General features: G+C 48.9%; 2 protein-coding genes across 4 annotated transcripts in view; both read left to right on the top strand.

Moving 5' to 3' along the window:
- FOXRED2 (FAD dependent oxidoreductase domain containing 2) overlaps positions 1 to 11,932 on the top strand; it is a 29,970-nt gene extending 18,038 nt beyond the window's left edge. Inside the window, exon 9 of the transcript XR_002826949.1 lies at positions 11,914 to 11,932. The gene's annotated coding sequence lies outside the window, so the exon portion shown is untranslated. The remainder of the gene's footprint in view (positions 1 to 11,913) is intronic.
- A 2,273-nt stretch (positions 11,933 to 14,205) lies between these two features.
- Positions 14,206 to 21,384, top strand: part of TXN2 (thioredoxin 2) — a 12,718-nt gene continuing 5,539 nt past the window's right edge. The window contains exons 1-3 of one of the 3 annotated variants that reach the window (XM_006105720.3): positions 14,206 to 14,282; positions 15,062 to 15,324; positions 18,090 to 18,213. In XM_006105720.3, coding sequence (XP_006105782.1) covers positions 15,062 to 15,324; positions 18,090 to 18,213 — 387 coding nt within the window. In that variant the 5' untranslated portion in view covers positions 14,206 to 14,282. The other 2 variants (XM_006105719.3, XM_023746674.1) reach the window with 2 other exon arrangements.

Raw genomic sequence — 21,384 nt, 5'->3', positions numbered from 1 at the left:
TATACTCTGAAATAAATACATTATTTTTTTAATCACATCTGATTTTGGAATTTAAAATTGCTGGGGGCGAGTCTAGCTGGTTTGACTCAGTGGATAGAGCATTGGCCTGCGACTGAAGGGTCCCGGGTTCAAGACCAGTCAAGGGCACATGCCCAGGTTGTGGGCTCAATCCCCAGTAGGGGCATGCAGAAGGCAGCCGATCAATGATTCTCTCTCATCATTGATGTTTCAATCTCTCTCTCTCTCTCCCCGTCTCCCTTCCTCTCTAAAATCAATAAAATATATATTTTTAAAAATTGCTGGGGGTGAGTGGAGCTGGGGCCCTGCCCAGAGGACATGCTCTGCCCCTTGGTCCAAGCGGTACCCATGCATCATCCTGTCTCCCCAGCTGGGGAGACACTGCACCGAGTGCGGGGGGAGAAACTTCTCAGTCTAGAGAAGTGAATTTTAAGTGGGTGTGTTCCTCTTCTAAAGTCTTCGGACTGACTGACCCCGCACTACGGAGATCTCCGGAAGAATCTTCCCTCCCTCCTGATCGAAAATGAAAGATTAGAATCCTCATTTTGTGGAGGTCTCCTGGGTACCAGATCCACTCTGTTGGAGAGCCCCAATTCCTTCCACCTGATAAAATTGGGGTGTCCTGAATATAAGCATAACCCATGGACAGAAACAGTAGAGGGGTGAGGGCATGTGCTGGGGGGTGAGAACGGCCGGGAGAGGTCAATGGAGGGAAAAAGAGACATATGTAATACTTTAATCAATAAAGAATTTAAATTACTAATAAAAAAAATTGGGGTGTCCCTAAAAGCTGCCTAGAAATGGACTCACCAAGAAGTGAATTTGTCTGCTAAGCTAATCGTAACATCTAATCATTTATTGAGTACCTACCACGTGCCCAGAACTGTGGTGGTTTTAAGATATGTCCACAAATTCTTTGATATTTCTCCCCCAAAGAGGTGGAGCTCCATTCCCTCGTGTTGGGTGTGGGCTGGACTTGGTTAACTTCTAGCAAATAGAATACATCAGAAATGACAGGATGTCATGTTTAAGATTAAGTTTTTCAAAACGGCCCTCTTGGCGCAGTGGGCAGCGCGTCAGTCTCATAAAAACACATTCAGCCCTAGCCAGTTTCCTCAGTGGTTAGAACATTGGCCCACGGACTGAAGGGTCTCAGGTTCAATTCTGGTCAAGGACATGTACCTCGGTTGCCAGCTCAATCCCCAGCCCAGTAAGGGCACATGCAGGAGGCAACCAATCGACGTGTCTCTCTCACATTAATGTTTCTCTCTCTGTCTCTCCACCTCCCTTCCACTCTCTCTAAAAATCAATGGAAAAAATATCCTCAGGTGAGAATTAACAAAACACACACACACATACTTATCGACCAAGAAACTGTGCTCTCCCCACCCCCTCTCAAGACCCTCCCTGGGGGAGGCCACCTGTCATGTCAAAAGGACACCCAGTATGCACAGGCCCACATGGCAAGGAACTAAGCTGCCACAGCCAGCGAGTAAGTGAGCCTGGAAGTGGGTCCGTCTCCAGTCCAGCCTTCGGATGCCTGCACTTTTAGCCCCCCCTTTAAACACACCCCCATGAAAGACCCGGAGCACAACCCCCAGTTAAGTAGCTCCCTGTTTCTTAACCAAGAGAAACTTTTTCTCATGTTTGTTGTTTTAAGCTGCCCATTTGGGGCGGGGGGGGGGGGGGGGGTGCCAGTATGGCTCAGTTGGAGCATCACCCTGTACACCAAAGGGATGGGTTCGATTTGGTCAGGGCACATGCGGGAGGCAACTGATTGATGTTTCTCTCTCACATCAGTGTTTCTCCCTGTCTCTCTCTCTCTCTCTAAATATCAATTTAAAAGTCTAAAAAATTAAAATAAATTGGGAGGGTTGTTTTTACACAGCAATAGATAACTAATACATGCACTAAATAGCTTTGAAAATCCACTTCCTTTGAGCCATCCTCTAAATATTAAATAATTAAAGCAACCTTCCCTCATCACCATCCCTATGAGTTTCCTTCATGTGAACACTGGGTGACAAGAAATTGAGACCAAGCAATTCTCAAACCTAGGAAAGTATGTGGTTCCCACAGGAGGCACAGACATGTTGAAATGCTGATTACACAAAAGGTACCCCCACACAGAGCACTAATCCACTGCATCAAAACAGCCCTCCTGTGGCCCGGGCAGGGCGGGATGACCCAGACAGGAAGAGGAAAGCTCGCGTCTGGAGCATCGGCCGCGCCAGGCTTCAGCCTCAGGATCCTCAGCTCTCTGACCAATCACATCATCATCCCCACAAGCCAAATTGGATTCTTCCCAGAAAAGGAACCGGAGGCTGCATCATTTCGCTGCAGATGCTTATTTTTTGAGGATGGTAAAAATGCTGACTGGGGAGTGCTTTTTGTCAGGCTGCAGGCTTTAAGAAAGCATTGAATTCAATCTGGCATCCCAGACGGGATGTAAATCTGCTACAAAGTGAAGTTGATGGACAAATATATGAGATGCTTTAGCCCAAGTATTTAATCCAAGTACATCACACGACCAATCCATCAAACTTGAAATAAAAAAATAGCAGGCAACAGATGCATTGAAGCAGGGAAGAAAGGACCAACAGGACGCTTCACTCCTCTCTCAGTTCTGCATAAATCAGACTGGTTTGCCTGCTCTTCCAGAGAAAGCCCCAGCTTGCAGCAAACTGCGGTCTTCCCAAAGTGTGTCACCTGCTTTTTCACTCTCTTTGAGACAGTACTATCTCAGACCAGTCTCTCAATCCACTATAAATTAATTAGATGCAGAAAAGTCCTACCAACAGAAAAAACACAGCAACATGTGCAGTGTGTTATAATCTACCATTGTAGTTTAGAAACAAAGCAACTACAAAAAGTATGTGAGATGAGCCCCTTAACATCAACCATGTTTAGGTTTTAAATAAGTCCGTCTGTCAGGAAAAGAGGTGGTGCCCAAAAGGCTCTGTTGTGAGGCTCTGTGGTAGATACGTAGCCAAAAACTCCACGACAACTCCTGCCAATATGTGAGGTCCATGTCCCCTCCCCTTGAATGGGGTATCCTCTAGGACTGTTTGAACCAAAAACATGGTGGAAGTGGTGTCACGACAGTTTCTGGGCACAAGCCCTAAGAGACTGGCAACTTCTACCATCTCTCTGGGAACCCAGCCACCATCCTGGGGGGTAGCCCCAGGAAGGGGCCCATGTGACAGTCAGTACCAACTGGCAGCCACGTGGGTACACCATCTTGGAAAGGGATCGTCCAGCCCCACATGCCCTCCCCACGTGGAGCAAAGAGGAGCTGTCACTGCCAAGCCCCACCCAAATTTCATATTTATGAGCAAAGTAAGTTTTTGGGCGGTTTGTTACACAGCCATAGGTAAGTGGGATAAGCACCGTGGAGCAAAGTGTAAAGGTAAACTTGTAAGAGCAGGCATAATATCTGTCTTAGAGATTGTTAATAAGCATATTACAAAGATAACAGCAGAACACGACGAAAAATATAGCTGTGGCATTGCACCATTTGATGTACACTGAGGGATCCATGACAAAGAAAAGACAAGGAAAAGAAGTATGAGCAAGTTAAATAAGGAAAGACAGTGAGTGCCCGGAGACTCGGTTGGTACAGGTTATGTGGTTGCCCGAAATTAACGGGTGGAAACGCGGGCGTCTGATGTCTGTCGTTCCTTCCGGAAAACCACAAGTAGCCGGCTGACTAGCTGACTATCGGATGTGCAAGTCCGAAAGACAACAGGTATCAACACTCTGCACGGGAAAGGGACTTAAACTGGCCCCGCACAACTGTCCCTGATCAAAGGACCCTCCTCCAACATCAAAGACTTCCCAATTTTATCAGATGTCACTGACAAAGGAGTTATGTGGCAGATGGAAATATTATTGGGCTTGAAAAGAAGAGCTTCTACATGCATGTTTATGATTGGCATGCATGCCTTCCTCTGGAGGACCCACTCAACTTCCACTCAACTCTATGGGGGCCACCCACCATAGGGGCAGATGCATGCAGACTGGCCAATCGTAACTGAGCCAGAGTTAGACACGTGAACCAAACAGGGCTAATCAGCGTCTCGCCTGAGACTTGATATGCAGACCTGGGAGGGAGAAGGACTTTGCTCTTTTTATTTTATTTTTAAATATATGTTTATTGATTTCAGAGAGGAAGGGAAAGGGAGAAGGAGAGGGAGACAGAAACATCGATGATGAGAGAGAATCATTGGCTGCCTCCTGTACGCCCCCCACTGTGGATCGAGCCCACAACCGGACATGTGCCCTGACCTGGAATGGAACCCTGACCTCCTGGTTCATAGCGCGATGCTCAACCACAGAGCCAAACCAGCTAGGGCAGGACTTTGCTCTTTTTAGATTGTAAAGCCAAAGCTTGTCTTTTTGTGACTGGTAGTAGCCACCTTCCCCACTGCATGGAGAACGAAACCAACACGCTGAGGGAAACAAAACAAGGGGTGGGAAGTCGCACGGAGCTCAGTAACATCATTTGGGCCCTGATCCCATTAGGGCCTAAGGTAGCCTCGGACAGCCGCACCCTCCAACATACCAGTCATATGACCTAAGAAGTCCTTTGCCATGAGCTGGTTTGAGTTGGTTCCTGACACTTACCACAAGAGTCCTGACTTATACAAGCCTCAGGGAGGGACATTCTTGGGGACAGGGTTAAGGGGCTTCCATTCACAGACCACCACAACTAAAGCCACCTCTCACTTCAGTCTTTCCTCCTCTCACTCAACAAACATCCACTGAGAGCCTACTATGATCAGGCCCAGGGTTAGGTCCTACACCAATGGATGATGGATCATCATAATACATTAAAAGTAACAGTAAATTGTCTGTGCTGGGCCTCTGGAGGCTAAAACGGAGACTTAAAGAATCAGAATCCCTTTCCTCATAAAGCTGACAGTCCAGTAGAGAAAACAGACACTAGACGAGCAATTAGTCCTCAGGATAAAGAAAGGAGAGGATGCTGAGGGGTCATATGAATGTCGAGTCTCCCCTCTATTCCCACCTGTGACACTGGTTCATAATAAGAAATGTCCATTTGGTCTTTGCCCTGTTTCTTCATCCCCCTGTCCTGTCCTGGCCCCATCACCTAAACCTAATACCACTCAAAGGTGCCACCCCCAAAAGACCATCATATTGGAGGTTAGGGCTCCAATATATGAATTTTGGGAGGACACAAACATTCAGCCCATAACAGCCCACATATCTCTCTGCTTTACAGATGATAGGTCATCAGTAAATCTTCGTGGTGGATGAGAATAATTGGGTCAAGCGCTGGATTCTAGAATAGAAGCAAAATGATCTCCTTAAGACCTAGTCACTGATTCCTTTGAGGATAATCTGAGTCATCCTCACAAACAGGTAACTGCTTCCTTGAGAGAAGCTGTTTATATAAACTAGATAGGCCTTTAACTCCCCACAGGTCTGTTCCTTCCTACCTTCCCACCCCTGGGCATGGGCTCAGCGTTCCAAGGGCCCCCAGGACGGATGGCTGCCACTTGGTCCACTGGGGAAGCCTGAAGAAAGCTATAAGCAAAGAGAAAACTAACAATTGTTCCAACATAAAAACAGCTCACTGAGTTCCAAGACAGAAACCACTTTGTGCTGTAAGAGTTGCGAGTTTCAGGAAACAAAGCAGAGGTGGCATAGACCATGTGTACATAAGGGAACAAAAAGTTAAAATAAGGGACATGAAACCTGTTCCCAACTTCGGCTTCCTGTAGCCCTGAGCTGAGGAGTTGCCATCCCATAGAACAACGGAGTGTACCCTCCGCGTGGCAGGTTCTCAGGCTGTTCGGTAAATGTTGAAAACCTCCATTCATAACAATGGCAGCATTGCTAAGCTCTTCCACTCCTGACCATGACTACCACCAGACCAACCCTCTCACAAATAACAACTCTGAATAAGATATGTGTATTTGAAACATTACCTGAAGACACCGGAGATCCACCAGAGCGGGCAGCAACTAGAGGAGTTGACACACTGAAGAAGGACATGGCATTAGGTGAGCTCTTCACTTTTTAAAGCGGACAGATCTGAGATAGCACCACACGGGGCAGCTCAGCTCCCATGACAAACCCACGATCTTGCTGGGCTTGAAGAACCAGAGAAAAGAGTGGAGGAATCCCACAGAGGTGGGAGTGAGTAGGTAAAATCCTCAAAAAGAGAAACACAGGAGCCCCAAATTCTGCATAATTTGTACAAATCTCTGGCTGACCCCTGAACTACCCATGTGTGGGGTAGACTACAAGCAGCTCAGCGAAGGCTGAAAAATGAACTAAGGCTCAGTGGCTGCTCACCACAAAGGAGACAGAGCTTAAAGTTTGAATTTAGCTAAATCAATTGTCCACTAAAACAAAACAAACAAAATTTTGGGAGGGATATACAGAACCCAGAGCATCTACAAAGAGTCATCACAGTGTCCAACTGACACGGAGTTGACCCAAATGCTGATTATATCAGACTAATATATGAGAGAGAGAGAGAGAGAGAGAGAGTTTTCATTTATTTTTAATAGTTTCTATTCTCTCTAGTGAAATTACCTATCTATTTACTCATTATGAGCATATTTTCCTTTATGTCTTTCAGCATATTTATAATATCTGCTTTAAAATCTTTGGCCCTGGCTGGTAGCTCACTTGGTTAGAGCATCATCAATGGAAAGATTTCACAGCACAAGTCCAGGTGATTTTGACAGTCCATTCATTAAAGCTGGCGACGGAAACGAAGGAAGGACTGTAGAAGAAGCAACAGGAGAGAGCCAGGTGGTAGTCTGCTTTGGCGCCGTAAAAACGTTATAGGAAAGAAGTGAGCCAAGGTGGGGCTGCTTTGGCTCACTGGGAAGTAAAAGTCACAGTGACAGAAGTGAGCCAAGGCGGGGCTGCTCTTAGTTCATTGGAAAGTTAAAAAAAAAAAAAAAAAAAAAAAAAAAGTCTCTGTTCTCCCTCCCTCTAGGGTGATTTAAGCTATTTATTCTCTGGCTAGGGAGGAGAGATATAAACCATTTGTTCTCAAGTGTCCCTGGTTAGGGAAGATAAGGTCTTGCAATTCACTAGCTGTTTGTAAGTTGTTTAAATTGCTTGACCTTGCTTAAATTATCTCGTCTCAGTTTCCCCATTCCACTTGCCCGGGAATTTTCCTACCTTCTTACTATGCCGCCTCACCACCACATCCTTGCAGGTCAGGACGCTGACTAGCTGTGTGCCCTTGGTAAGTCACATGACTTTCTCTAAGACGGGATTTGCATATCTGTAAGCAGTGTCGGAGTACATACCGCCAGCCCCATTTCACAGAGGAGGCCGAGCCTTACCTGGGTTACATCACAGTGCATGCAAGTGGCAGAGCCACGACTCAAATCCAGGTCCACGTGGGTTCCACGGATCTAACGCCAACACACCCGAGCCCTGCCTTCCCTGCACAAGTGTGCGATTTGCACTTCCAGCAAAACCTATCATAAGACCTAGTGTTTGCACTAAAGGTACCTTTTCAAAGGCTTTTTACATGTTAACTCGTTTACAGGTCATAGTAAAGACTCGGTAGAGCCGAGTTGTTAAGGATACACCTGCTGGGGCCAGGCTGCCTGGGTTTGAGTCCCAGTCCTCCCATTTGCTTGATTCATGGTCTAGGCCAGTGGTCGGCAAACTGTGGCTCTCAAGCCACATGCAGCTCTTTGGCCCCTTGAGTGTGGCTCTTCCACAGAATACCGACTTCTGCGCATGGCCCACGAAGTTTCAATCGCACTGTACATGCGCGCCCGCACGTGGTATTTTGTGGAAGAGCCACACTCAAGGGGCCAAAGAGCCGCATGTGGCTCGCGAGCCGCAGTTTGCCGACCACTGGTCTAGGCTGTTATTTATCTTTCCAGGACCTCAGTTTCTCTCATTGGTAAAATGTGACTAATAGCGTCTTGCTTACTGTGAGGAGAAACAGGAAAAGTGCTAGGACAGCTGTGAGGCATGTGGTAAAGACCCCAGATGTGCTGTCCATGATTTCCTTGTTATGAGAGTTCCGACCCTTTCTGTGGAGTAAGCATTGTTAGAGCCTCACACAGATGGGCAACAGTGCCAGAGGGTGACCGCCTTGCCCGAGGGCACTCAGTGGGTGAGGGGCCAAGGCCTGTGGAAGAAGTAGTTTCAATTCTGGGCCCAGGGCTCATCATTTTGCTAACCCACAGCTGCCTCCTGTTCCAGGATGGGGAGGCGGAGCGAGCCAAAGGGTGAGGGATGAAAGAGGAAGGGTCCTCCCGGGCCTCCCTTCCCCAGCCTCTCACAGCTGCAGACTTTACCCTGCCCAGCGGAACCAGGAACACGTGAGGAGCCTCACTGCAACCGTGGGCAGGATGTGGAATGAGCCTGCGTGTGCCCACTGAGGGCACTGGTCTGGCAGTGGGGTGGGCAGGTGTGGGTGACAGCACACGCCCACCTACCTCACAGCCATGACACTCCACATCTACCCTTGCAGGACAAAGCCGTCACCAGTCTATGAATGGAAGGTTATGTTACCGTTCCAGTGCCAAGTCTTTATGTTCAGAAAGGGATGAGGCGGGCACTGGGTAATTGCTGGAAACAGGACAGAATGTGAATCACAACAGACTATGAAACCACATTGCAACACATAAGCCATAGTTCCAATTGTTCTGCAACAGTGTTTAACAACGAATTACCATCAAGACGGAAACTGAAAACAAAGATACTCTAGGACCAACACCTCTTGGAGAGGAACTCACTATCAGCTTGGATTGTGCGGCCCAGCACCTCTCTCTGTGTTGTTTGTTTGTAAGATGTCTCTCTCCAGCCATGAAATTCTCAGACACGTGGTCAGGGAGAAGCACCTTATGCCTTGCGCTCAGCCCTGCAGACCAGGGGGAGCCCATGCCCCCAGGATGTGCCCAGCTTGCCTGGGCCACTGTGGAGCAGGCTGAAAGAACCACAGTGCCACCGTGTGGGCGCCTCTGCTCACAACCACTGCTGATGGCCTGCCGCCAGCTGCAATGTTTGAGCCCACGTTGCTCTGATGGCCCTAGATTCTAGGCCCTAGATGGCTGGCTGGTCCCTGGGGCTAAGTGGGGGAAAGGCAGCAGTCTAGCGTTAGATCAGACCTTTGCTAGGGGAAGTATAGCACCTTTAAGCTTCCAGCTCCTACTATCTGGGTGACCCTGGACAAGTTACTTAACCTCTATGTGCCTCGGTTTCCCCATATGTAAGTTGGGGGCTGTAACAATACCAACCTCATGGGGCTATAGGGTTAAATGAGTTAGTGCATGTGGGGTGCTTAGAACAGTGTCAGTTGTTTGGTAACTTTTCAATCTATCAGTAGCTTTCAAACCCTTTGACTACAATCCACAGTAAGAAATACATTCTAGAATCTATCTGGTTTGGCTCAGTGGATAGAGTGTTGGCCTGTGGACTGAAGGGTCCCAGGTTTGATTCCCATCAGGGGCACATGCCTGGGTTGCAGGCTTGATCCCCAGTGGGGGGCATGCAGGAGGCAGCTGATCAATGATTCTCTCTCATCATTGGTATTTCTATCCCTCCCTCTTCCTTCCTCTCTATATTAATCAGTAAAAAATTTTTTTAAAAATAAAGTTAACTTGGCTTACTCAGAGAGCCTTCTTTTTTTAAAAAAAAAAAAAGGAATACATTCTATATCACAACCTAGGACATACAGACATATAGAAATAACACGAACAAAATACTTGTAACATGCAGCATACTCTATTTTCAATTCTGTTCATCTTTTTATTTATTTTTTATAGCAAAAGGTGGAAATTTATTGAGAAACAAGCACAGATTCCCATGTGGGGAGGGGGAAAGAGTCCTCCAATTCTGTTCATCTTTTTAAAGCTGATCACAACCCACTGAATTGATTTCATAAACCCACTGGTGATTTACACATCACAGTCTGAAAAACCGCATAAATACCAGACAGGTAGCAGAAGCTTTACCCTGAGCTCAGGCTGCCAGTCTTCCCCCTCCTGCACACCTCTTCCCCCTATACCTGCACCCTGAACCTGCCTTTGACTTGGTAGACAAGCTTCCCTACAGCTGAGCAGCCCCTTTGTGGCCTAGCGTGAGTGCCACCTTCTCTGCGTGCCTCACAGGCTCCCTCCTTCCCTCTGAAGGAGATTCATTCATCATTCATCAGGCCCTGACAATGCACCAGGCCCCATACCCCAATCTTCCTGCAACCTCACAGCCCTGAGAAGAAGGTATCTTTCTTCCCATTTCTCAGATGACAAGCCTGAGGCTAACAGAGGTAAAGTGACTATGGAGTAAGAATAAATAGGCCCAGCTGGAGTGGCTGAGTTGTTGAGCACTGATTTATGAACCAAGAGCTCACATGTTCAATTCCTGGCCCGGGTTGGTGATTCTATCCCTCCCCCTTCTCTCTAAAAATCAATAAAAACATATATATATAATTTAAAATAATACATAGGACTGGTTTTCCTTTGGATTTGGAGTGTGAATTAAGCAAGGGCATTGGCCTTCCAGAAAATGCTGAGGAAATGCTGAATAGGGTTAACAGGTGGCTCTGGAAGAGAAAGTGCTGGAGACACAGAAAAACAGAAATGAAAATGGACAGGGTGGAAGTGCCCGGCCAGATGGCATCGGGCATCAGCAGGAACAGCTGCACCCAGGGATGCTGACCTCAGGAGAGCCAGGGGGGCTGGGGGCCCCCCTGTGGATCACCCCTGTTGGCTCCAGTCCTAGGTGGGGACAGAGGCTAAAGCAAGAGTCAGATAAGGTGGAGAAGGCCATGCTGCCAGGCCCTCACCTAGTCTTCTGCCTGCGATGAACAAGGGGCTTTATTAAGTAGAATCTGGCTGACATGGCTGCTGGTGGGCAGGGGATGTGCACCTACCCCAAATATTCCCTCACCTCATCCCAGAAGAAGGCCCCTGGGCAGCTGTGGCTGTGGCCCCGCCCACCTGGGGAGTGAGGGAGTGGACCTGCCAGTTGGACAGAGGAAAAATAATTTTGTGATCAAAATGAATTGGGGGGAAAAAGCATGGCAATGACTTTGGAAGGCAAAATGGGGCTATGTACGTGGTGGGGAAAAGGGTATTTTGTGGTAGGAAGATTTGATGAGGATCCCTGCTGTCTGTTCACGGAACAGATCATCAGAGTGCCTACTCTGATGCTCCAAGCCCTGAGGTAAGCAATGGAGAGACAGAAGCCGACAGTATAGTGAGGAGTGAGGGGTAAAGAAACAGTAAGAACAGAGTACCAAGTGTGTTGACTGGCGGACGCACAGGGGCTGTGGAGGCTCAGGGAAGGGTCTCCAGAGACGATGCTTAATCTGGTATCTGGAAGCCTTTTCTCAGGTGGAGGGAGAGTAGAGGGAAAAGCCTCCCCGTTATAGGGACCAGCAACACGAAGTACAGATGATGCAGGTGTTCTGAGGTCTGGGGACCAGAGGATCCGTGACCCATGGTGGGTTCTCGGTTTCCTGCGGGGAAGAATTCAAATGCCAGCATCGTTTAAAGTGAAAGTGGTTTGATCAGTGAAGCAGTGAGACCGAGAATGGGCTGCTCCACCAATAGAGCAGCCTCTTTAGCAGAATTTGCTGCCTTTATTGAGATGCATTTAATCCGGGGTGTATGGAATTCAATAAGGGACAGGAATATTCAAGATCTTCTGGGGAACAGGGTGGAGATTTCTCTGGGGAGCTCAGTCAGCCATTCCGTGCCCTTATATGGGCTTTCTCTTTCCAAACATGATGGTGTGGTGTGTCATTTAGCATGTAATGAGCATATAATGAGGCTAGGGGTTACCACCAGGTGAAATTAGTTGCCGTGTTGGATCAAGCTGGTCTTTGCTGGTTTTAAGCCACAAATTCGTTGTGCGGGTGCTCTTCCTCCCTCCTCACAGCTCCTGTAGTTTTTGCTGATTACAGCTGTACCCTATCTCACAGGGAGGGGAGACATTTACAAGAACTCTGCAACTGTGATTCCCACTGGCTGGAGTGTAGGCTGAATGGAGGTGTGAGATGGACCTGCTTCAAGACCTTGGACAAGTCATGGAACCTCTGACTGCACTCCACTCCCTTAGATATCCAAAGATAGGCAGCTTAAGGAGCATCTACTAAACATCCCCTGGGAGTGAGGCACTGTATCAGGTTGGTGCTGGGCATATGGAGTCAGATGAAAGCTACAAATCCCTACTTTTTAGGAAGCATATGGTCTAGTGAAGAGACAGACACTGCAATGTGTTCTGTGAGAGTTACGAACAAAGCACTCCAGAGAAGGAAGCAATTAATGCTGCTCAAAGAAGAGGGGGTGAGTAGTCTAGGTGTTCAACCAAGTGGAGAGAGAGAAAAACATTTCATATGAAGCAGGGGTGAGGAGAAGAACACACTGATGTAGTCACAGAACCATAAGGGGCCATGAGTGCTTGTACCGGGTGCAGAGGAGCCAAGAGGTGGTTGTGACCCCAGCCTGGGACACACAGATGCCTAGACCCCTACTGTCAGACAGGGAGGGACTGACGTTCCTCTGCCCTCCAGGTTCTTGTAGCTGATCAGATAGACACAAGGCAGATTGGCAAGATAAAATAACCAGGTTTCTTGCCCTGACTGGTTTGGCTCAGTGGATATCTATCCGATAGAGCGTCAGCCTGCAGACTCAAGGGTCCCAGGTTCGATTCTGGTCAAGGGCATGTACCTTGGTTGCGGGCACATCCCCAGTGGGGGGTGTGCAGGAGGCAGCTGATCCGATGTTTCTCTCTCATCGATGTTGCTGACTCTCTGTCCCTCTCCCTTCCTCTCTGTAAAAAATCAATAAAATATATTAAAAAAATATAACCAGGTTTCTTTTCATACATATGTATGAGAACCCCGCATATAGCAGTCAGAGATCCCCGCATGCAGGGGAGGTTCAGAGATAGAAAGAGAACCGGGTACAGAAGACATCCTGAGCTAGGGATGGGGAAAGGTGCCTTGCGGGCGCCAAAGGATTGTTGCAAAATGATAACAACAGCCCTTTAGTAAATAGAAGTTTGCTGTGTCAGGTAGAGCCGTGGGCGCCAACCTTTCGGACCTCACGGACCACCAGTGGTTGGCTGATTAAACATCTACATCACTGATGTAGATGAACTGGAAAAGATGATCGCTGCCCTAGAGTGTGGTCCTGGGTTCAATTGCAGCCGAGGGCATGTACCTTAGTTGCAGGGCAAGTGCGGGAGGCAACTGATCAGTGTGTCTCTCTCTCTCATGGATGTTTCTATCTCTCCCCCTCACTTCCACTCGTTAAAAATCAATGGGAAAATATCCTCAGGTGAGGATTAACAACAACAAATTATCGCTGATAATCTCTTATTATGGGCAAGGCCCCTAATTCAATCTCTTCTAGGTAGTTCAAGGGAAGCGCAGATGTGTCTTGAGCCTGAGGCTAAAACTGCCCTCATCTCAAAACAACCCACATCCCACAGGAGCACGTTTGGGATGGCACATCTGGGATGACAAGCTCTGAACTCGCAGCCTGAAGAGCCTTTGCCTGGGGCCTCAAAGGCAGGCCATCCAAGAATCCACACCGTCTGATGCACGAGAAGCCCAGCCCTCCATGCCACATATTGGGAAACTAAAGCCCGCGGGGCACACGAACTCACTCAGTTGCGTGGTACAGAAAAGGGCAAAAGCGGCCTCCTGACGCCCAGTCTTATGCCTCTTAACGGACACTTAAGACAGCTTGCAGAGCTGAGCTCCCTCATTTGTAAAAATGGACGGAAAGAACCTCCAGCACCTCTAGGAGTTTGGGGAAGACAAGGAATGAGGCAGAAGGATGGGCAGTGGTGGCTGAGCTTAAAGCAGACTGAGTTTGCAAACTCGAGTCACACCTCCCTTCCTCCCTCCTCTCCCAACAGTACCTCCCTCGCGTTCCCGCCTCCTTACACCTCCTCTTCCGGACCCTCCTCTTGGACCCGCCCGCCTCTTCCGGTCCCGCCCCCGAGAGCCACCGCCTTTCCGGTCCCTCCCCTAGGGCCCGCCCTTCCTTTTCCGGCCTCTTCCCCAATCTCCAGAGCTCCTTCTTTCCGGTCCCTACATCAGGCTCCGCCCTTTTAGCTGTCACTTTTCCCGCCATCCCCATTGGCCGAAATCCGAGCCGCACCCTCCAGTTGTGCTGAGACGTGCCCCAGGTTGCCCGTCCCCGGAAGTGACGCTAAGGCCCGCCTCTAAGGAAGTGACGGCAGAAGTGCCCTTGACAGGCGGGAGGGCCGGGCTGTGCATCTCGCGCTGCAGGGAGGTAGGAAGCCCATGTGGGCGGCTGGAGGTGGTGTCACGGCCGAGGCACGCTGCGGGCGCGCTCCCGCGGGGTCCGGCGGTCGAGTGGGCGGAGGCCCCGGGCGGGAGGGCTTGCCCTCGGGAGAGCCGAGGTCCCTGGTGGGGTCGGGTTTCCCCAATTCCGTCAACACATGCGTCCCTTCTTTTTTAGTTACCCCCCACACTCCTGTTTCTGTACCTTTTAGTTCCTCCGTGAATTGTGGTTTCTCTTTCCTGGTTTTTTTTTTACAACCCCCACCCTTTTCCCTTAACTTCCCACTAAAACACATTAAAAGGGATTGATAGTGTAAGGACTTTGCAGACGGCCTAGGGTTCTCATGTTGACTCTTATGTAAGAATAGTTGGGTTACCTTGGGCGTGCCACAACGGAGCCTCCGCTTTCCTATCTGTAATACCGGCAATACTATATGTAGAAACTTTCTCAAAAGTTGGTCTGGGAGGACAATCATGTATATAAGGCACGTGGCCCTTAGCAGTAAATACTGTGTTTTTTCCCCCGCCAATTCTTCTGTTGAAATAACACCGATACCCTGATTTCTTTTTGGTTGTCAACCCAATTTTCCTGTCCTGGTTTGCAATTCCTTCTTCCCTTTGATCCTCATTCTTCACTCACCTCCACTCCGGAAAGCTTATATAATTCCTGGCATTTTGCTCCCAGCCCTGAATCCTGAGCCCCCCGGTCCTCCCACATACCTTGCTCCGGTTCTCTGCTACAGCTCTTCCTGCCTCTCCCCCTCACAGATGGCTCAGCGACTTCTCCTGAGGAGGTTCCTGGCCTCCGGCATCTCCAGGAAATCCCCTCAAGGTCGGTGGGCACCCCTCATCTCCAGGGCGCTGCAGGCCCCACAACACAGTCCTGGTGAGCTGACAGTAACATCCAGCCAAGCCCGGCCATTGCACACCACCAGAGTCTGCACAACAACCTTCAACATCCAGGATGGACCTGACTTTCAAGACCGAGTTGTCAACAGTGAGACACCCGTGGTGGTGGATTTCCATGCACAGTGAGTCCTGGGGCCCAGGAGAAGATGGGGTGTCGCTTGTTCAGATAATTTTGAGTGCCAGCTACGTCTCAGTGCCACGTTTGATGCTTCTCATACATAGACTTGCTACAAATACTGGGAAAACCCAATCTGTGCTCTCAGCGATTGAGTGTCGTCTGGTAGGAGACAGACCAGGAAACAGTCTTGAAAGCTCACTGTGATTAGTGCTGGGAACCACCTGTGTTCTGTATTCACTGCCCAAATGGCTCAGCGTCATGTTCAGCTGAGACCAAAGCAGGGAAAATATAACTTAGAGCAGTGGTTCTCAACCTTGGCTGCACATTAGAATCACCTGGGAATCTTTTTAAAATCCTGATTTCTGGCCGAAACCGGTTTGGCTCAGTGGATAGAGCGTCGGCCTGTGGACTGAAAGGTCCCAGGTTCGATTCCGGTCAAGGGCATGTACCTTGGTTGCGGGCACATCCCCGGTGGGGGATGTGCAGGAGGCAGCTGATCGATGTTTCTCTCTCATCGATGTTTCTAACTCTCTCTCTCCCTTCCTCTCTGTAAAAAATCAATAAAATATATTTTTTAAAAAATCCTGATTTCTGGGCCTCATTCTTTGTTAATAATGTTGTGGAACAAAAATAACAAAGAAACAGAATTGCTGGAGGATGAGTCTAGAATTTAGGATTTTAAAAAGTTTGCCAGGTGATTCTAATGTGCAGCCAAGGTTGAGAACCACTGAACTAGAGCATCATCTGGCTTTGGGTGTATACCAGTTCCTGGGCCTGCAAGTAAGTTTATTTTATTTCTAACATTTTGCCACCCAAACTGGGACGGGATAGCTAAAAGTTTTCAGTGCCACCACCGTAGTGCCCACGCGTGCAGGGAATGGGCAGGAGTTTCTTTTCAGGGCCGTATGAGTTTGTTTTTAGGATGTTTTAGTGCCTACGGCCTACTACCTTTTAGCATGGCCTTCTTCCCTTCTAGACTTTTGGGGCCTGGCTACAAAAAAACTGGACGAACGCCTCAATGAGATTTTCTAGAACAATGATGGCGAACTTTTTGAGCTCGGCGTGTCAGCATTTTGAAAAACCCCAACTTAACTCTGGTGCCATGTCACATATAGTAATTTTTTGATATTTGCAACCATAGTAAAACAAAGAGTTATATTTTTGATATTTATTTTATATATTTAAATGCCATTTAACAAAGAAAAATCAACCAAAAAAATGAGTTTGCGTGTCATAGGTTTGCCATCACTGTTCTAGAAGGAACCAGTGTAGCCTGAGTTACAAGTTGGGAGGCTTTCTGCCAGATCTCTGACAGATTCTTTTGCTTTTTTCCTGTTTTCTCTGACTCACCGTGTCACCCCCGGAAGGCCATCTGATGCCCTTGTACTTCCCTTTCTTCGCTTGTCATAGGAGACAAGGTCTTGCAGACTGGGTTTTGAGGTGTTGAAATCTCTGAATGGAAAGGGTTTTAAAGGCTGAAAATGAAATAGGAGTCAACAGCCAGGGATTCACGGAAGGCAGAGCTGTTCTACCCTCCTGGTATAGTGAGCGCTCCAGAGAGGGCTTCCAAAGTGAATGACAGCCTGGCTGGTATGCCTCTGTGGTTAGAGTGTTGGCCCTCGCACCGAAGGGTCTCGGGTTCGATTCCCAGTCAAGGTTACATACCTGGGTTGCAGGTTTGACCCCCGGCACCAGCCGGGGCACATGCGGGAGGCAACAGATCTCTCCCTCCCTCTTTCCCTTCCACTCTCTAAAAATCAATGTGAAATGAATGATAAATGGGGTGATGCCTTGTGGGGAAGCACGGGACTTGGTTGGAAGGTCTGTAAGGAGGATTCTCTGAAAGGTCGGGGGCCTCTGGGGGGACCTTGCTGAAGGCGGCAGCCCCTGCCTGACTTTCCCAAACAAGTCCCGTGCTTCCCCACAATAATTCATTTTCTTGTCCAATAAGGAAGCAGGGTGTGAGTTTGTTCATTCAGTGCCAGGCACTATCCTTAGTGCACATACCTGGGGATGACAACCTGTTCTTGAAAGCTCACCACCTAGAAACACAGTGTTCAGTGCAGCGATAGCCGCTGACACGGGGCCTGGGGATCACTTGGAGCACAACCTCGGGTTGCAGTCTCCGCTGTGCCTCTTACTAGCTGTGACCTTGCTAGTTTCTTACCTTGCACGGGCCTCCATTTCTCAGTTTTCTTTTCCTTTGCGGGGTGGAGGGTTCTGTGTAGGGAAAGCTGAGCCGGTCCTGGCACAGTGACTGACATATTGTAGACACCGCCCAGCCATTGGTTTCTCCTCCTTTTAGTTCTGAGTCAGGGAAGTCTTAGAAGTCATCCTACAGCTTACAGAGCATGCTTGCCCGCGTTGCCTTCGCTGATTTCTCATCACAGCCCTGAGAGTAGTCTCTTTTTCACATGAGGAAACCGGGCCCCAGAACGATCAGCTGGTTGGCGAGGAGCCTCTCTTTGAACCCAAACCTTTTAACCTCAAGTCCTGTGTTTTTCTACATGACAGCACATTTCTTTTAGCTCTGTCGAAGTAAGTGAAATAACCTTTATAAGAGTCTCAGGATGAGGCCCAGTTACCGAGTCTCCTGGCATTGCCATTTGGCATAGCAGCATTACAGGTTAATATTCAAACACTATCAACAGAGGTAATAAGGGCAAAAGGTCCCTCGGAAAGATGTGGGTCAAGGGCATGTTCTGGGGAGCCTGTAGGTCAGCTGGTGAGTGCTTTTGTGACGGGGTGCTTCCTTTCTCCCCTTCCCAGGTGGTGTGGCCCCTGCAAGATCCTGGGGCCAAGGTTAGAGAAGGTGGTGGCCAAGCAGCATGGAAAGGTGGTGATGGCCAAGGTGGATATTGACGACCACACAGACCTCGCCATAGAGTATGAGGTATGGATGGGCAGGGGATTGCCACAGGGCGGTTGGTTTGGGGCAGTGGTCAGCAAACTGCGGCTCTTTGGCCCCTTGAGCTTGGCTCTTCCACAAAATACCAACTTCTGTGCATGGGCCACGAAGTTTCAATCGCACTGTACGTGCGCGCCCGCACGTGGTATTTGTGGAAGAGCCACACTCAAGGGGCCAAAGAGCCGCATGTGGCTCGCGAGCCGCAGTTTGCCGACCACTGGTTTGGGGGCTGCTTGGGGCCACAGGATGGCTGGTGCAGGAGATGGATGTCTTGGAGACCAGTAAGGGGAGGTGTCCTGATTTTCCTGGGGCTCTCAGTGACTCAGAGCACTTTGCTAAGGTGACTCCATTGAACCTCTCAGCCACGTGTCTCTTTGCCACCTTTAGAAAGTAGAATGCACGACCAGGCGGTCCTCTGCATTCCGGGACGTTGATGCATTCCTTTGAACCCGAATTCATTCATCCACAGGTTCAGTCAGCAGTCGTTTGAGAGCCCTACAGTGTGCCAGGCATTCAGGCTCTGGCACAGATGAGCTCCTTGAACAAGCAGACAGGTCATTTCCATGTAAGATGAGAAAAGACATGCACAAAAGAAGGGACTGATTGTATCGGGGGGCGGGGGTGCCCCGAGCAGGGGACAAGGAAGGCATCATATTAGAGGGACTCTGAGCAGAGCCATGAAGGATGCATGGTGAAGAAGGAAGGGCCAAGAGCAGGGCATACACAAGGACATGAAGTAGTCTGATTTAGAGTCCCTTAAATGCCAGGTGCTGTTACTTGGTGCTGTCCAAATGGCAGTGAACAAAACTGACAAAATCCTGCCTTCGTGGAGCCTACATTCTGGTATTTTAGGTTAGGGTTAGCCTACTTTCTCTAAGGGACCAGGGGGCACATATTTGAGGATTCATAGGGCATTGGTCTCTGTTGCAAATGCTCAACTGTCATTGTAGCACTGAAGGGGCTATAGACAGTATATAAACAAATAGGCATGGTTGTGTGCAAATAAAACTTTATTTACAAAAACAGGAAGCCGTCTGGGTTTGCCGGTGGGCAGTAGTTCCCTGATCCGTATTGTAGATAATAAATGCTATTGAGAAAAATAAATCAGGGAGACGGGGTGAGAGTGCTGAGCCTGGGCCTGGGAGGGTTTCCTTTTGCCTAGGGAAGGTCTCAGGGAGAAGTCCGCATCTAAGACCTGGAGGAAGTAGGGAGTGAACCATGCAGCTATTGAAGAGCAGTCTGGGCAGAGCAGAATCAAATGCAAAGGCCCTGAGGTCAGGGTCTCACAGGTTTGCTCCCAGAATAGCAGGGCCTGTGTGCCTGCAGCAGAGCTTGCTTAAAATCCCAAACCAGATGTTGGTATTTAAAACTCAGAAGATTTCACATGAATATCCAGGTTTCTGTTTCTCTGGAAATACCTGGATCTGGCTGGAATGAATCCCCTCCCCTCCCTCCTTCAGATAACAAGTGACTGAAAGAGGGGCCGCCTCCTCAGAGTTTGGAAGTTCAGGACCAACTCTTCCCAGACCAGGTCAGGCAAAGATGCGCATCCTCCAGCCCAGCGGTTCTCAACCTATGGGTCGCGACCCCTTTGGGGGTCAAACGACCCTTTCACAGGGGTCGCCTAAGACCATCGGAGAACACATATATAATTACATATTGTTTTTGTGATTAATCACTATGCTTTAATTATGTTCAATTTATAACAATGAAATTGGGGGTCACCACAACATGAGGAACTGTATTAAAGGGTCGCAGCATTAGGAAGGTTGAGAACCACTGCTCCAGCCTGTCCTGGAGCAGGAAGTGCAGGTGGAGGGTGGAGCCCGTTGAGCTGGGACTGAGGGAGAATCAGGCTGCCTGGTGCTGGGCAGGGAAAGCCGTTACTAACTGCTGCAGGTGGCGGGGGATGTTACCAAGGTAGACCATCTGTTACCTGGGAGAGAGGAGCCCTCAGTTCTCCTCTTCTTGCGGGAAAGATTTCCATCAAGAGACAAAGTGTAGAAAAGTAAGCAAGAGTTTACTGACCACAGCAAAAACACATTAAGGACATGGAAACAGGATCATTGCTCTCCCAACTGCCAGGCTCATGGGGTCCCTAGAGGTCAGGGGACATGTGCCTGAGGGGGGAGGCACCTTCATTTTCAGGGGTTTTAAAGTCTGGATGTTTAGGGGAGGTCTTAGGGGCAGGTCAGTAAAATATTCAGCTTTATGCTGATTACCAAAATTAGATTTTTTCTCTTAATTTGTCTGTCCTTGGGTGTGGTTGGCAAATGGCACTTAATTGGATTTCTGTTATTTGTATCCCTGTGTAGGGTGATTTAAGCTATTTACTCTCTGGTTGGTAAGAAGTGCAAACCTTTTACTCTTCTTTTTTTTTAAAATATATTTTATTGATTTCAGAGAGAGGGAGAGAGAGAGAAACATCAATGATGAGAGAGAATCATTGATCAGCTGCTTCCTGCACACCCCACACTGGGAATCAAGCCTGCAACCCGGGCATATGCCCTGACCAGGAATCAAACTGAAACCTCCTGGCTCATAGATCGATGCTCAACCACCGAGCTGCGCTGGTCAGGCAAAGCCATTTACTCTTAAGTGTCCTTGGTTTAGGGAAAATAGGATTTACGAGGTGGCTGTAAGTGCTGTTTAACTATCTGCCTTAATTTCCCTATTCCGCTTGTTCCAGAATTTTCCTAGCTTTTTACGATTCTAGAACACCCATGGCACTGGGGCAGCCGCTTACCAGAGCTTGGGGGGGCGAGTCACTGTATTTTTCAAAAGCTCTCCCACTGATCACTCAGTCAAAGGAGCACTTGTCTGACCATTCAGATGCCCCTAGCTTTCCCTACTTGCCCTCCGTCCCCCAGAGGCCCACAGCAGCTGGGAGAGTGAGGGTGTGGCCTTCTGGTGTGAGCTTAGGGCTGGAGCTCCTGGGCATCCCCAGGGCGATGGGCAGGCTGAAAGTCTTATGCTCCCTCTGGCACTGCCCGACACCACAGCTTCAGGCTCAGCCAGTGGAACCTCAGCAGACACAGCCATATGCCAGGAACTGTGGTGACAGTGCAGATGAAAAGAGAGTAACCCAGTCCTTGCCAATGTGGTCACACTGGTGTGAGAGCTCCCAGGCCACCCCACCTACATTCCAGGGACCTG

The sequence above is a fragment of the Myotis lucifugus genome, unplaced genomic scaffold, assembly GCF_000147115.1.
Source record: "Myotis lucifugus unplaced genomic scaffold, Myoluc2.0 scaffold_718, whole genome shotgun sequence".
In the NCBI taxonomy this organism is placed as follows: domain Eukaryota; kingdom Metazoa; phylum Chordata; class Mammalia; order Chiroptera; family Vespertilionidae; genus Myotis; species Myotis lucifugus.
The sequence above is the reverse complement of the archived record's forward strand: the minus strand, read 5'-3'. Positions and strand labels throughout refer to the sequence as shown.